This window comes from Clupea harengus, chromosome 14, assembly GCF_900700415.2.
Source record: "Clupea harengus chromosome 14, Ch_v2.0.2, whole genome shotgun sequence".
Lineage (NCBI taxonomy): Eukaryota > Metazoa > Chordata > Actinopteri > Clupeiformes > Clupeidae > Clupea > Clupea harengus.
The window spans coordinates 18,004,475-18,021,606 of NC_045165.1; the positions used below are offsets into that span (position 1 = coordinate 18,004,475).

General features: G+C 41.0%; 1 protein-coding gene across 2 annotated transcripts; it reads left to right on the forward strand.

Annotated features, from left to right (window-relative positions):
- The first annotated feature begins 68 nt into the window (after nucleotides 1-68).
- LOC116223468 lies at nucleotides 69-11,710 on the forward strand. Of its 2 annotated transcripts, none has more exons than XM_031580274.2 (5): nucleotides 69-104; nucleotides 529-702; nucleotides 7,593-7,726; nucleotides 7,892-8,580; nucleotides 10,264-11,710. In XM_031580274.2, the coding sequence occupies exons 2-5, from the start codon at nucleotides 554-556 to the stop codon at nucleotides 10,264-10,266; spliced, it is 975 nt and encodes a 324-aa protein (XP_031436134.1). In that variant the 5' UTR covers nucleotides 69-104; nucleotides 529-553; the 3' UTR covers nucleotides 10,267-11,710. The 2 variants fall into 2 exon arrangements, with proteins under 2 accessions (XP_031436134.1, XP_031436133.1); XM_031580273.2 differs by having other exon boundaries at nucleotides 70-104; nucleotides 7,892-8,575; nucleotides 10,259-11,710.
- Nucleotides 11,711-17,132: the final 5,422 nt, after the last annotated feature.

The following is a 17,132-nucleotide window of genomic DNA, read 5'->3' on the forward strand; positions in this document are numbered from 1 at the left end:
TGATGTTAAAACTACTTTCGTCAAGTCCTTCCCCCCAGCTGCTCCATTTCCTGATTCACTCGCCTGTGTCGGATCGTCGTACGTTCACTCTACACTGCTTGCAGGTATGTTCGTAACCCAAGCACTGTGTATGAACGTCTGTTCGCCCCCTGAGGGCCAGCTAGTTACTCATCCCTCCTGTATTGTTTTAGCGAGTTTGATGCGTTGTAACCGCTCCCTGCGCCGTCCTGCGTTTTGTTCCAGCTTATGCTTGGTAGGGGGAGCAGAACTTGTTTAGTTTCACTTTCTCTTTCTCTACTCAAGAGCCAAATCCCCACTGAGTATGTTAGAGAATGTCCTTTGCATTCCTTTGTTATAGCAAGGATAATTTTATTTTCCGTTGCTATCACAAGCTATTGCCACAACAGCAGGTGCTTCACACCACTATAGAGGAGGTTGTGAGAGAAGCCATTGTACCATAAATGACTAGCATGAATTTGTGGAATATAATAGCATTGAGGAACTGAAACTAAATATAATCTTCTTCAGGTACAATTGGTGAAAACATCCTGCTATGGCCAGTGCTGGAAGCCTTGTGTGGGTGGGCTTCATAGAGGCCCTTCCAGTGGTGGGCTCAGTAAAAGAGGCAGTGGAGTGGGTCTTGGCTGTGGCTGCAGAAGACTCAGCTCTGGCCAAGGAGAAACTGGACGTCATCAATGGGAGGCTTAGAAAAGGATATTCCTCCCAGAGCACATCTCGCAAGTCTTCTGGGAGTTCATCGGGATATTCCTCTCAGAGCACATCTGGCAGCTCAACGCCAGTTGGGAAGACTGCAATGCATGTGGAAAGTAAGTATTGCTCTTCTGAGAGTGCTATTGCTCTTCTTAGAGTACTAAGTGTCAGCTGTCCATTCATATGTTATTATTGCAGATGTCTTGACATGTCTGATTCAGAGCTGTGTCTGTTGTTTATGTTATTTCAGGTGTTGCCGAAATTAACCTGATGGCCCACATAAGAGAAGTAGTGGGCAAGCATGACAAGAAGAAAGGGCAACAATCAGAAAAACTACAGGCAGTTCGCACAAAAGAAGTGTTAAAGGTTCAAGAAGAGACACGGAGGATGATCCATCGAATCAACCAAAATTTTGAGTTCAGTGCTCCTCTTGGTGATGATGGTAAGAGGTCCAGAAGGGGTGAGCATGTCATCAATAATGGTGTCATTACATTTTACCAAAAAGCTGTAGATGACTTCATGAACCAACCAACCAACCAACCTTGGCATAGATGGTCCCCTTGATAGTGACACAGCAAATGCCATTATGAATGAGTTAGTGGTACATTTTGATGAAGATGAACTGTATATCAATGCTAATGCACTGATATATGGTGAATACTGTCGGGTATTGAAGAGAGCTCTTAGAGATTTCCTGACAGTGCTTAGGCAGAGAGGCAGGAGCCAGGAAGACAAGGATGATGCACGAAATTATGTGACTCACATTATACATGACATGAATGACATAGAGGCGTATGTAGATCGGTTTGCTAAGGTAAAATGGATTGGAAATAACAGACAGAAACAAACACGATTTGAAAGGATCCGAAATGAGGTTGCGACCATGTTCACCAACTGGACTCAATATTTTGACAGCGTTAGAGAAAAACTTCAGTTCCCTGCTTAAGGCAGCTCTGAGGCTAACAGCATGTTAACATGAGTAGGGAGGTGCTTATATTGTTATTGCTACCTTTCAATAGAACTGTTTGGGCTGAGTGTGCAGTGGGAAACTGTCTGGTATATCATGGCCTGCAGCTGTAGCACTTACTTACTTACTTACTAACTTACTTGCTAACTTACTTACTTACTCAATTACTTACTTACATACTTACTTACTTACTTACTCACTTACTTACCAACTTACTAGGTCAGTGTATGCAAAGGATACATTGCTACATGTTTCTATCAGAAAGGACAATCATATTATTTGTGATCAAACTTTTTCCCCAAACATGCATCAGCACTTTCTCTCACTCAGACAACACAAACCAGTTAAACTATTACACAAATAATCCCAAATAATACATCAGGGTCATTTAGCTTTGTTTCTTTCACATAAGCATCAAGTATGGGGAAACTAAATTGTGTCTATGATCAGTGGCATCATGTTTAGGCATCACGTCAAAGGAGTCATCCTTGATTGTAATCTGTCATGTTCCCGTATGTTTTAACTAGATGCAATCATCCACATGCACACACAGAGAGCGATACGAAACCTTGTAGCTTGTTCTACAATTTAGCTAGTCTGGTTTATTAGGAACGTGAATTTATACAGGACAGAGGTGCCACCTGGTGGTCACCATAAACAAAGCACATTCTGCTTCGTACATAACATAATCCATTACATTTTTTTTTATTGAGTGAAACCTCCTCACATTCTCCTCCAGTGTGTGAGGTCAAATACCTCTGGTGTTTACGTACAGTCCTGTCTCTGTAAATGTGAAAATCAACAAAGTGCTAGCATCAAAGACTACACTTTTAAATAGAGGCAAGAACCTGATGCAACAGATGCGAGAACCTGAAAAGTCCTTTAGTGCATGTAAAACAAGGAATTGTTATTTTGTCTTTGTTTTTTTACTTATTCCTTTTTTAATGTGTTTATCAACTGTTGTGATGTACTGCTATCAAGCTCTGTTTGAACAATAAAGTTGTTATAAATGCTCAAAATGCAGTGGTGTGGCTTGGTGAGAAATGTATGAAATGTGCCTGAATTATAGAACTGGTCAAACCCTGTAGCGTGTGACATGTGTGAATGTGCACCCAGTTCCCCAGGTTTCAAATTTATAAAAAAACATCAATAAAGGATTCATGGACTACACAGATTCATCCTACCTTGAAAACCCAACTCTTCAGAGAGCACCACTTTCTCTCCTTTCCTCTTGCTTTTTCTACCTCTCCTTATCCTTCCTCTAATGCTATCTCCTCTAACTAGTACTTAACTCGCACTTACAGTAGTTACATTTATGTAAAATAGTAATTATTGTTACACTAGGTCTCTATTGCTCGTAGCTTGATTGTTCTCTCCTTTGTGCGTTGCTTTGGATAAAAGCGTCTGCTAAATGACTAAATGTAAATGTCAGTGCTTTGGTAGGGATTTGGTACCCATTTTACTGTGATCACCTAGCATTTATAACAGGTTTTGAAAGTGCAAAGAGAATAACTAAATACACTGGATATTTAGATTCCCATCCCTTTTATTCAGTGTGACTTTCTCTATACCAAAGCATCTCAAAGTTTGTACAGTGTGTTTATACTCTTTAAAATATCTGGCCACTGATCTGATTCGGATTGCTCCACCTAATCGGACTTTTGTGTTCGCTTAAGCGTGCTCTTTTTGTTTGGAACCAGGATGTTTTAAAATGCCAACACTAAAAATGACAATTTTCCGTTCATGTCCCTTACTCTATACACTGAACCTAACATGTAACAAAATAAGTGTATTCCATACGTTAATTATGATATTTCTGAAGAATACGTGAAAGCACTTCTACTCCAAGGATAAGGACATGAAGAACAACGATGCTCTACACTTTGCTTAAATAGCTAGATAACTGAACTAAGTAAACTGAAAAAGATATGTGGTGTCAGTACCCAGTTCAACCACTTGATGTCACTCATGTCAAACCCATCTACAGCTACAGTTAAACAAAACATACAGTAGAATAGACAAAATAATACACATAAATTCTCTGGTCAGAAAACAAAGGATATGTTTGAAGATATTCCCGGAATTGCAAACATTTGCAAACTCTGTGTGAATCCTTTTAACAATCAAAGTCAATTATTGTGCTGCATTTGATTGACTACTGTGCGTTCTGACCAACGCCCTAAGAACATGTGACTCAGTCAGCAGTAATTATACAGCAGCACAACAAATCTTATGGGTAAACTCAGCACCTTCTCCTCCAAACGTGACGACTTCCAATTATGAATGAGATGGAGCAGTACTTTGCCAAATGTTTTGCTTTCATTTCATATCCAACTATCCTGATACATTGACATTTGTAACCAGAACCAGATTTGCTGTACAAGAGACTGATGTTTCCCAAACTTTTTAAATAAGGGCTTCTTCTAGGCATGAAACAAAACAACACCGTATTTCCAGGATGAACACTTTCTCGTTGCTCTCATTAATTATTGGATTTGGATCTCCACGTCAATTGACGTATTTTGGAGAATGGAGGCACATGCACGCAAACACAAAACATATATATATATCATGTATACCTACATTGTCTTAACTAGTAATTCATACAGGCGACATAGGCGGTTGCCAAGAGCGCCTTCCAAAAAAAAACTCTGGGCAAAGTTTTTTGCGCCCTCTTCTGTATCTCCAACCAATACTTTGACTTTCAAAAAATAAATCTATCTAAAATTAGCCAAAAATCGAAAGAGGTAGGGGTACCACCTCTGTGTTTTCAGAACCTGCTAGCACATTAATGGGTTTGGGTTGACTGTGTGTCCAAGCGAGTGTCGAGGAAAGAGACTATGAAGAGACAAAAGCCATCCAAGGGTGCAATACAAAAAGAAAAGAAAGGAGGAAAAAGAGAAACGTGCCAAGGAGAAAGGTATTCAATTTTGATTGTATTGTCAACTTTAGCAAATGGATCATAATGTCATCTAATCTTGCTAGTTGGCTAACGTAAGCTAGCCAGTGAAGGGGTGTGATGTTCGTGTAACAGGTTAGAAAAGCAGGTTTAAATAATTGCACAAGATAATCTGTTACCTGTATTTCAGTTTCTTTTTAATCTTTTATTTTGATATCACAAGCACACTGGTATTGGGGGTCTCTGGTAGCCCCCCCTGTCTCCCCCTGTTTTGTTCCTCTCTCCCCCCTTCCTCTTTCCTGTTTGACATATGCTGGGAATGAGGTAAGTGGTTGAGTTTCATGGGGATAAAGAATCTAATAAATATTGCCTTTAAAAATAGGCATCTAGGTTCTTATATATCTTCTTATAACTTATTATTATTATATGTATTATATATCTGAACTATTGGTGTCTGTTGGTGTGATTTCACAGGTGTGATAAAGTTTTTACTTATTTTTCTTAATGTATATACTGTATTACATGTCTGTTCTTATTTTTTCCTGTTTGACATATGCTGGGAATGAGCATTGAGAGTGAAGCTAAGATACGGTAGCTCACCAAACTGTGTGTCTGTTGGTGTGATTTCACAGGAGTGATACGAAATAAAGATACATCTCAGCAACTGTCCACGAGTCACAAATATTAAAAACACAACGTAGAAGTCACACCGGTTACATTCGTTATTGCCATTCAGTCGAAACTGTCATCAGGCTATCTTCGCCAGGGGTGAAGCTTGCCTAGGGCACCAAATGTGCTAGGTACGGCCCTGACTTTTATTCACAGCACCGGGGACACATCATCAAAGCAACCCAAAGTAGAGTGAGTGGTAGACTTTTTTTTATACATTGCTCATCATTTGCATGGAGTCACGTTGGGTCTGCAGAATACTTGTGTGTTAAGATATACAACAGAAATACTGATCTGGCTGGTCTCAACTCAAACCATATATACACACCTTTTAGGGACTTAAGGTTGCTACGCACTGGGAGAGGAGACAATCAAAATAAAGGCAGGGACTGTCAGCTTTAAAAACCAGACCAACCTGACAGTGACACCGCTTGGGTTGGCCCAGGGCTCTGGGGGTATGTTTGGTCATTCATTCACTTGGCTTCTTACATACTAATACATCTAATTCACACATGTCCCAGCTGTGCACATTCCTCAAACAGATTCATGACCTCCGCCTAGGGCCTTCACTGAGCAGCATGTCCCTGGTGTTTTGGGCTAGACTTCCACTCCCAGTCTCCTGAAATGCCTTTCTGACCAGAACATGGCCCATCTGCTTCACAAGTGTGACCAGACCAGTTGGGTCATAGAGTCTGGCTACTTGGTTCAGTAGTTCTCTTCTGGTCAGAGGATTAGATGTTCTTGAACTCAACCCCTCCATCAAGAAGTCCTGGCCTGTTTGTGTCTTCCCTGATCTCTTTGAGAATTTGATTGAGGTCATCAGGTAGAGTTTGTCTTACAACAACAGATATTCAATGCCTAAGGCCTTATTGTCCTTATCCCTCATCTGATTTGACAAGAGCAAATGGCTTGAGATACAACTGAAATAGTGATTTTGTATCTAAATATCAATAAGACTTAAAAGATCTTGGTTATGTTGTTAGAAAAAAATGATGCTCAGGCAAACTGCGACTGGTTGAGAGTACAAGGCACTTTTATTCACGGCACTCGGGAGGCATCATCAAAGCAACCCAAAGTAGAGCGAGTGGTACACTTTATTTTATACATTGCTCATTGCACATCATTTGCATGGAGTCACGTTGGGTCTGCAGAATACATGTGAGTTAAGACATACAGTACCAGTCAAAGGTTTTGGACACACCTTCCCATTCAATTGACAGCGAAAATAAGGTGCGAGTGAAACAATGGCAGTAGAAAACCAGTAAAAAGGTGCGTCCAAACTTCTGACTGGTATTGTACAACAGAAAAACTGATCTGGCTGGTGTTTCTCTCAACTCAAATCAGACAATATCACCTTTTAGGGACTTAATGTCCCTACACACTGGGAGAGGAGGAAGTCAAAAAGCTTTAAAAACCAGACCAACCTGACAGTGAAGGGTCAGAGGAGTGAGATTGTCTGGAGCACGGTTGCATCTGCTTACAGGAGGAGCACTTGAACCTGGTAGAGAAAATTGGCTGGAGAGGGGAAGCCCAGGTAAGTCATCCGCTCTGATGAGCCTAATGTCCTTCTTTTAAATTTTTTACATTTTACATTGTTTATCTGTCCTTCACATGTCCATATTTCATCAGAATACATTTAAAAATGGTAACAAAAGTAGTTGCTCATAAAAACATACCTCAAAGTTCTTGGCACTCAAATTGTTGCATAGTACCTCAAAGATAGTACCTCAAAGTTCACGGCACTCAAATTGTTGCATAGTGTTATTTGAATGGCACCAGTTCACTGAGCTCAATGGGAAAAACCTAATAAGTTGATCTTATTATCACAATGACACAATTTCTCTTAACATATTTTAAATGAGGTCATGAACTGAAAAAGGTCTGTATGCGTGTTGGACTGGCACTCAGCACCTTAAGTTTAACTTTTTCTGCTCAAGAGCAAAATCCCCACTGAGTTTGTTAGAGAGTGTCCTTTCATTCCTTTGAATAAAAACAGGGAAAGCTTATCATAGCAACAGCAAAAAAAAAGCAATTGCCACTGCAGCAGTTGCATCTTAACACTATAAAGGAGGTTGTGAGAGAAGCCATTGTACCATAAATGACTAGCATGAATTTGTGGAATAAATTAGCAATGAGGGACTGAAACTAAATATGATCTTCTTCAGGTACAGTTGGTGAAAACATCCTGGCAATGGCAATGGCCAGTGCTGGAAGCCATGTGTGGGTGGGCTTCATAGAGGCCCTTCCAGTGGTGGGCTCTGTGAAAGAGGCAGTGGAGTGGGTCTTGGCTGTGGCTGCAGATGACTCAACTCTGGCCAAGGAGAAACTGGACGTCATCAATGGGAGGCTTAGAAAAGCATATTCAAGGAGTTCTTCAGAGTCTTCTGGGAGTTCATCAGGATATTCCTCTCAGAGCACATCTGGCCACTCAACACCAGTTGCGAAGAAATCATCTGGTCTGACTGCAATGCATGTGGAAAGTAAGTATTGCTCTACTGATTAGGGTGTTAAGTGTTACTGTCCATCCACATTTTGCTGTTATTTTTGTTCGGCTGGTAAGTGTCAGCTGTCCATTCATATGTTATTATTGCAGATGTCTTGACATGTCTGATTCAGAGCTGTGTCTGTTGTTTATGTTATTTCAGGTGTTGCCGAAATTAACCTGATGGCCCACATAAGAGAAGTAATGGGCAAGCATGACAAGAAGAAAGGGCAACCATCAGCAAAACTACGGCCAGCTCGCGCAAATCAATTGCAAAAGGTTCAAGAAGAGACAGAGAGAAAGATCCGTCTAGTCAACCAAAATTTTGAGTTCAGTGCTCCTCTTGGTGATGATGGTAAGAGGTCCAGAAGGGGTGAGCATGTCATCAATAATGGTGTCATTACATTTTACCAAAAAGCTGTAGATGACTTCATGAACGAACCAACCAACCTTGGCATAGATGGTCCCCTTGATAGAGACACAGCAAATGCCATTATGAATGAGTTAGTGGTACATTTTGATGAAGATGAACTGTATATCAATGCTAATGCACTGATATATGGTGAATACTGTCGGGTATTGAAGACAGCTCTTGGAGAATTCCTGACAGTGCTTAGGCAGGGTGGCAGGCGCCAGGAAGACAAGGATAATGCACAAAATAATGTGACTCACATTATACAGCACATGAATACGGAAGAGGCTTATGTAGATCCGTTTGCTAGGGGAAAATGGATTGGAAATAACAGTCGGAAACTAAGCCAATTTGAAAGGATCAAAGTTGAGGTTGTGACCATGTTCACCAACTGGACTCAATATTTTGACATTGTTAGAGATAAACTTAATTTCCCTGCTGTAGGTACACTGGAATTCGTCCATTGTGGTTGACTTTAATCAGTAACTTGTCTATGGGTTCCCCCGGAAACTACGTCAGGTTTTACCTGTCATAAAAATGTAACCTGATGCTTTTCTTAACCACGCCCACCTGAGCGTGGATAATAGCCGCATCTCCCCAGATGTGACTCTCTCTCTCTGTCGGCGCCCACCTGGCCAAGACCTCTCTTTCTCTCCGCTGGCCTTCCAGCCAGGCGCACCGTCTTGACCTCTCCTCATCTCCAACACCGCTTGGAGCACACCGTCACACGGTGAAGAACTACTCTCTTTGTTCTCACGTCTTACGGCCGACACACGCCTAAGATCTCTGTCAACGAACTGCTCAGTGAGACGCAGTAAGTTTAGCGAAAGCAGCTAACAACAGACCTGCTAGCTAACTCCACACAACGGGAACAAAAGGCAGACTGCAACGTTCTGAGCGATCAAATCCTCCGATCTAAACTGCAGGGACACAGACATCACAGCAAGGACAACTTTCTCCATTTACGGACGGCATCATCTCTTTTCTGCCTCATCCACGTCGGACCAGCTTTTCCCAAAGGACTGGTAACTCTGACATTAACTGGGCATTTAGCTATCCTAGCTATTCACAACCTGGCTAAGCATAAGACCGTTTACATGCCATTGTTCATGTGTTTCATATGTTTTGTTTACTGAACGTAACTGTTTATATATATGTTCATTGTTAGCTGGTAGTTGGCTTCGCCACACCATCTAAGGGTTATCGTTAGGATTGCTTCTCAGACACATCGAGTCTTGCATGCATCACTAACCATTTCCCTCTTTCCTAACATGGCATCTTAATCGCGCACGATTACACATACATTGGCCTTCACATAGCCTCACACGCGAAGAGAATACTCGAACTTCGCGCTGCATATAGGCTCGTCCTTGTTCACATCACATGTATGTTCGCGTGCGTGCACACACATGCACGCGGAACTACGGTGATCAGACAAAGGAACACACACGCACATTCTTTCTGGCGCGCTCCTAACAGCGCAACCCCGAGCTCACAAGCTCACACACACACACTCCCTCTCGATAACACATACACCTATTCCTTCAATTCATTGGTTAGTTACATTTAGCTAGATTACATATTGTGTGTTATTTTCTTATCATTGTGTAAATAAATACTTTGATTTATATACGCTGGTTTATTTAATGTTGCACAAGAATGGACGTTGCCAACCTCTTCTATTCAGAATTCTAATGACCTTCAACCATACTATTAGTAAGGTAACTTTGGTTGTAGTTATTAATTTAATTATTAATCAGAGTTCCAAATTGATAGTATAATATATTTTATGAGACTGATATATTTAACGAGACTGATTTGTGGATTATCATTATTTTGACCACGTGGAGGACACTACACTTTGTGTGGCACCCCCTAGGTGTTCAATTTAATTGATCTGCCTTTGTGTTGAATGGTTGATGCCTGTCCAATCGGGTGAGATTACCAACATATTGTTGCTGTTGCAAGGACAGCACCAGTGTGTCTTGGTGGCCCTCGCAAAGACGGTATCACAATTTACACACAATTGCACCCACATTCACCCGGCTCCTGCTCACAGGGTAAGTTACCTACATAGTCTGGTACTCCCATGTGAGGCTGGTACCAATTTCACCTACACTGCTTAAGGCAGCTCTTAGGTTAACAGCATGTAATGAGTAGGGGGCTGTTAACATGAGTAGGGAGGTGCTTATAGTGTTATTGCTAACCTTCAATAGAATTGTTTGGGCTGACTGTGCAGTAGGAAACTGTCTGGTATATCATGGCCTGCAGCTGTAGTACTTACTTACTTACTTATTTACTTACTTACTTACTTACTTACTAGGTCAGTGTATGCAAAGGATACATTGCTACATGTTCTTATCAGAAAGGACCATCATATTTGTGATCAAACTTTTTTTTCCCAATCAGCAGTTTCTCTTATTGAGACAACACAAACCAGTTAAACTATTACACAAATAATCACAATTTTAGCTTTGTTTCTTTCACATAAGCATCAAGTATGGGGAAACTAAATTGTGTCTATGATCAGTGGCATCATGTTTAGGCGTCAAGTCAAAGGTGTCATCCTTGATTTTAATCCATTACATTTTTTTTCATTGAGTGAAATTCTCCTCACATTCCTCTAGCTGTCTGTCCAGTGTGTGAGGTCAAAGACCTCTGGTGTTTACGCACAGTCTTGGCTCTGTAAATGAGAAAATCAACAAAGTGTCTCGGACCGAGAAACATTCCAGCCAATAAACAACCAGGGGCGCTAATGCTCCAGTGTTGCTTCAGTAGCACATTAGAGTGGGCTGTATTTCATTGGCCCTTAAGTTCAAATAGCATCAGTCTTTTGCTAGCATTAAAGACTAGACTTTTAAATAGAGGCAGATATAGATTGACAACCTGTAAACTGCAAGAACCTGAAAAGTCATTCAATACATGTAAGATAAGGAATTATAATTTTTTCTTTGTTTTTTTACTTATTTCTTTTTGAATGTGTTCATCAACTGTTGTGATGTACTGCTATCAAGCTCTGTTTGAAAAATAAAGTTGTTATAAATGCTCAAAATGCAGTGGTGTGGCTTGGTGAGAAATGTATAAAATGTGCCTGAATTATAGAACTGGTCAAACCCTGTAGCATGTGACAGAATGTGCACCCACTAATAATAATAAAAGAAAATCAATAAAGGATTCAACGATTACACAGATTCATAGTGCTTTGCACACAGTAGGACCCATTTTACTGTGATCACCTATATTTACATCTCCACACTTTCTATTCAGTGAGACTTTCTCTATACCAAAGCATCTTAAAGTTTGTACAGTGTGTTTATACTCTTTAAAATGTCTGGCCACTGATGAATTCGGATTGCTCCACCTAATCACACTTTTGTGTTAGCTTACGCGGGCACATAGCAGCCTTGTGCTCTTCCCTACGAAGCCTTTCTCACATGGACAAAGCAACATGTAAGATATATTATTTGTGTTGCTTCCCTGGAGCCAGGGTCCGTGACATTCACCGTAGACTCCCAAGCATCCACGCCGGCTACACCAAGCATCCACGCCGGCTACACCACCCTCATGGATACAGGAAGACGGATCGTCATCTCTGGGCCTCTCCCTACCTACCGGAGAGGTGTTGAGAGATGGTCCAGACTATTCAGCCACCACACCTGGCTGCGAGCGTCCTGCGCCTCATTAACATTAACTTTGTTAACAACTTTGACCTGATCTGGGAGAAGCCCAGCCTGCTGAAGCATGATGGCCTCCACCCCAACAGGAACGGAGCCAGTCTGCTCTCGGACAACATAAGGACCACCCTAAGGCATTGACATCCTGTAGAAAACATCCCAGACTCATGCCCCCCAGGTGTCAACTCTAATAATACTGTTTATGTAAATGAATCTGAATCTGGCAATGTTTTCTACAGAGCAATATATGACACCACTCAGAACAGGCTGCTTCATATAATATTATGGCATGCGCCTATAATCCTATTCTAATTTAAATCTCTACCCATTGCATAGTAAAAAGCAAAGGACATAGATACAATAGTAACAATAGAAACCCAGCGAATATTCTATCTTTACCTCTGCATATTCCTCCTTCGTGTCAGCCACTCTATCCAGAAAATATTTAGATGGCAATGCTAAATATTAGGTCCCTATCAGGCAAAACATTTTTCATTAACGATCTTATATGTGAACGTAAATTAGACTGTATGTTTTTAACTGACACGTGGCTAAACATAAATGGGTCTGCAGCTCTTATTGAAGCATCCCCTCCCAATTATAGCTTTTTTCAGTCCATTAGAACTGGCAAAAAGGGGGCGGGACAGCCACCATGACCACAGATGCCCTGTGCTACAGGAGCATCTCCTTTGATGAGTTTGCCTCGTTTGAATATCATGCCATAGTTCTAAAGTGCCAGCCTCCTGTTCTGACAGTAACTGTGTATAGACCACCCAAGCAATGTCCCACTTTTCTATCAGACTTTTCAGAACTACTTTCCATTATCCACACAAACTACGATAAGATTATTGTCACTGGTGATTTTAACATACATGTGGATAATGGGAACGACTCAAAGGCCAGGGATTTTATGAATCTCTTGAATTCCATGGACTTTACTCAACACATTACTGAACCCACTCACAACCGTGGCCACACCCTTGATCTAGTGATTACAAAGGGTCTTAAAACTGTTATATCGTCTATATATGACCTTGCTCTTTCCGATCACTTTTGTATTTTCTTTACAGCACTGGTACCTAAAGTTAAAAATAGTGCTGAATGTTTTATTAAGAAACGCTATCTTAATACTATCGCTATCTTATCTACTCTTATTTACTCTTATCTACTCTGCAGCAGCTGAGAATTTCAAAGTAATGATGAACATAACTAGTACAAAAACCCCAGAGGCGGGGCCATCATGTGTTAATGATCTAGTTAGTAACTACTCTCAATACAAAATGAAGGACAGCACTTGACTCTGTAGTACCATTGAAACAAAAAAAGGTTTTAGCCAAACAAAAAGCTCCATAGAGAAATTAGGAAATTGTTCAATTTAAGAGATTTTGCAGAAGGTCTGAGCGTACGTGGAGAAAGACCAAGCTACAGGTCCACCTCGATATTATTAAGGATTATCTTTCAGTCTATAATTAAGCATTAAGAAATGCTAGGAAGGATCATTTCTCGAATTTGATATCTATAAATTCTAACAATTCTAGGGTGCTCTTTTCAACAATCGACAGCCTTATAAATCCTGCACCCAAAGTAGATGATAGTCTCTTTTCCACCTCCAAATTTGAGGAATTTGCAGCATGCTTCAGAGATAAGATAACGAACATTAGGATGAGTATTGCTCAGGAAATTCCAAATGTCTTGTTTTTTGATCCCCTTCCACCATGCTGTAACAGTATGAGCTTTTTTGCACTGGCTGATATAGAAATGCTGAGCAAAGTAGTGTCACAATTGAAGCCGTCTACATGCCCTCTTGATCCCATTCCCACCACATTTTTTAAGACCATCTTTAACTCTGTGTCTAAGGACATTTTAGCCATTGTAAACTGTTCCCTGCTTACAGGTATTTTCCCATCAGAACTTAAAACTGCCCTAGTGAGACCCCTCCAGAAGAAAAGCAATTTAGATTCTTCAGTTCTAAACAATTTTAGACCCATCTCCAACCTTCCCTTTCTAAGCAAAATCCTGGAAAAAATTGTCTTACAGTTAAATAATGTCCTAGATGCTAACTGTGCCCTTGACACTTTCCAATCTGGTTTTCATTCCAATCATAGCACAGAAACGGCATTAGTCAAGGTTGTAAATTACCACAGGATTAATGCTGACTCCAAAAAACAATCTGTCTTGGCCCTTCTGGATCTGAGCGCAGCCTTTGACACTGTTGATCATGATATCCTTATTGATAGACTTGAAAATTGTGTTGGCCTCGCTGGTCCAGTATCGAGCGTCTAACTGGCCGGGAATACTTTGTTGCTCTTGGAGACCACAGCTCAAAAAACATTTGTATGACCTGTGGGGTCCCTCAAGGATCCATTTTAGGGCCATTACTTTTCAGGCTATACATGTTACCCCTTGGTAGTGTCATTAGGAGGCACAACATCAACTATCATATCTATGCAGATGACACCCAGCTCTATATTTCTGTAACACCCAACAACTACAGCTCTATAAATTGCTTGGTAAATTGCATTTCTGATATAAATTTATGGATGTCACAAAACTTTCTCCAGCTCAACCAAGATACAACAAAGGTATTAGTCATTGGTGAAAAAGACTAGCACTTAACACCAAGCACCAGGCCAGAAACCTAGGTGTCATATTTGACTCAGATTTCAATTTTGAAACCAATATCAAAAATATAATTAAAACATCTTTTTATCACTTAAGAAACATTGCTAAGGTGCAACCATTTCTCGCTCAGGCTGACACTAAAAGACTGATGCACGCGTTTATCACGAGCAGGCTAGACTACTGTAACTCGCTTTTGTCTGGTCTACCAAAAAAAGCCATTAGTCAACTACAAACAATACAGAATGCAGCAGCACGAGTCCTCACCAAAACAAGACGGAGAGCGCACATCACACCAGTATCAAAATCACTGCACTGGTTACCTGTTAGTTTCAGAATAGATTTCAAGATTCTCTTACTAGTCTATAAATCACTCCATAGTCATGCACCTGAATATATAACAGACATGCTCTCAAGGTACACACCCAGTCCCTGAGGTCCTCTGGCACTGAAATCCTAACAGTTCCAAAAGCCAGGACAAAGAGACATGGAGAAGCAGCTTTTAGTTTACATGTCCCCAGCCTTTGGAATACTCTTCCAGAATACCTAAGAATGGATGAAACGGTGGAAACCTTTAAGGTGCTTGAGAGCCTTCTAGTACCATGAACAACTTCTGTTTAGCAGCTGATATGTTAAATACACCATGTCAAGTATTTTGCCCTGGCAGATGTGTCCCTAATAAGGCCCAGGCAGATAGTGAACAGGAATGAAGAAAGCTTGAAGCCCCATTATGCGACAATTGGTATTTTTTGCTACTGAGAGTTGCAGAGTGTAGATCACTTTTACACAGGGCCGGAGTGGGGCCACTTTTCAGCCCGGGAATTTCAGGCCCAAGACCAGCCCACTTTTTCCATGGTAGTGGAAATTGGATAAATGAAGCAACAGTTCAGCTCTTACTATCCTGTAGTTTTCTCTTTATTAATACCATGCTTCAACAAATAATGTAAAGGTTAAATAATAATCCACTTAAGCTGACAAGTTAACAAAAAATATTCCACTATTCCACAAGGATAGGTTGATAAATTAACAAAAGCAGAAATAAATAAATAAAGCATTTGAAACGTATCCCACTCTTCAACAAAGAGGCATATTGAACTAATGTTTACAGTTCAACTCACAGTACAGTATACAGTTACATTGCGAATAGCACCAACAGCATCAGTAACCGCCTAAGCAGTGCACTGGTTTCAGCCACTTTATCTATAACTGTGTCGTTGCTTATAGACATGACGATTTCCTTCTCTGTGCACATTAACATGAAAGCCTCCAAGTTGTCCTGACTCAATGAGCTTCGTAGCCTATTCTTCACAAATTTTAGGTTGAGAAGCTTCTCTCACATGCAACCTGTGTGCTGGACAAAGTCAACAGAAACTTATATGCTAACCCAATGACATGATAAGCATCTGTGAGGAGGTTGTACTGTGAGAGTAATAAATTGACACAAATGGCACAGTTTTTGCAGGAGGAACAGGTCCTGCTTTCAAGCTCCATCTCTGGTAATATTTTGCTTGCGAATAGGTTGACAACGCTACAACGATATTAACCAACGCTACAACGTTAGCCTAATAGTCACGTTGCTAATCATTAGGCCTATGTCTCTCTTTACCAGTTGCCACTTGTGTTTGTCCTCTTGAAAATAAATCGGTAAGCTTGGCACATTTGGCAGCATCCTCCTCCAATGCCTTTCTTTTTTTCAACCTGGCTTTTTCAGCCCCTCTTCCTCCCATCCATCCTCTCTGACGCGTATCGTTGGGGTAGGGCCGGCCCAGCTATCGGTAGTCTGAGAAAACTTTTTGGAAAAGACGGGCTATGGACCCAACCAACTCTATTTGGGAGAGGAGAACTCCCTCGCATGGTACAACCCATGCAGAGGCTGCGGTGTCAGAAAAAAAAAAATTCTCGACCGGCCCAGAAGTGAAGCGGCCCACCGGGAACTCTCCCGATTCTCCCGATTACCCACCCCAGGCCTGCTTTTACGCCATTGTTGATAATACAAATCGCGTTTCATAACAAGTTTGTCTTGGTTTTCTACTTCCGTTGTTTCACTCGCACCTTATTTTTCGCGGACATTGTGAAACCCCATTCATTTTTCCATAGGGATTTTGTCTTTGGAACCAGGACATGATAAAATACCAACACTAAACACTTCAATTTTCGACTCCGTTACTCTATACACTTAAATTAACATTTGACAAAATAATGGCATTACTTACGTGTTCACACAAGTGTTAATAATGATATTTTTGAAGAATACGTGAAAGCACTTCTACTTCAAGGATCAGAGCGTGAAGAACAACTACACTTTACTTGAAAAGCTAGATAACTGAGGGTGCGTCCACACTAGCCCGGGTAAATGTAGAAACGCATAAATATGTCTGCGTTTGGATTTACCGTCCACACTAATACGGCGTATTCGGAGACTGAAAACGAAGCTTTTCGAATACGCTCTCCTGGCCGGAGACATCTGAAAACGCTGCGTTCCAGTAGTAGTGGGGACGGGGTCCACGGAGCTTTTCAGATACGATGACGTTCGGTTGCTATGGCACTAGGGGTAACTTGCGCTCGTGAAGCTATAACGTCAAGATGAACATGGAGGATAAACGGAATGTGCTGCTCGGTCTGTATAATTTATTTATTAGTTTAGTTACTGTACTTCAGGTACAAGTAGTACTCCTTAACAGATATGCGTTACTCCTACG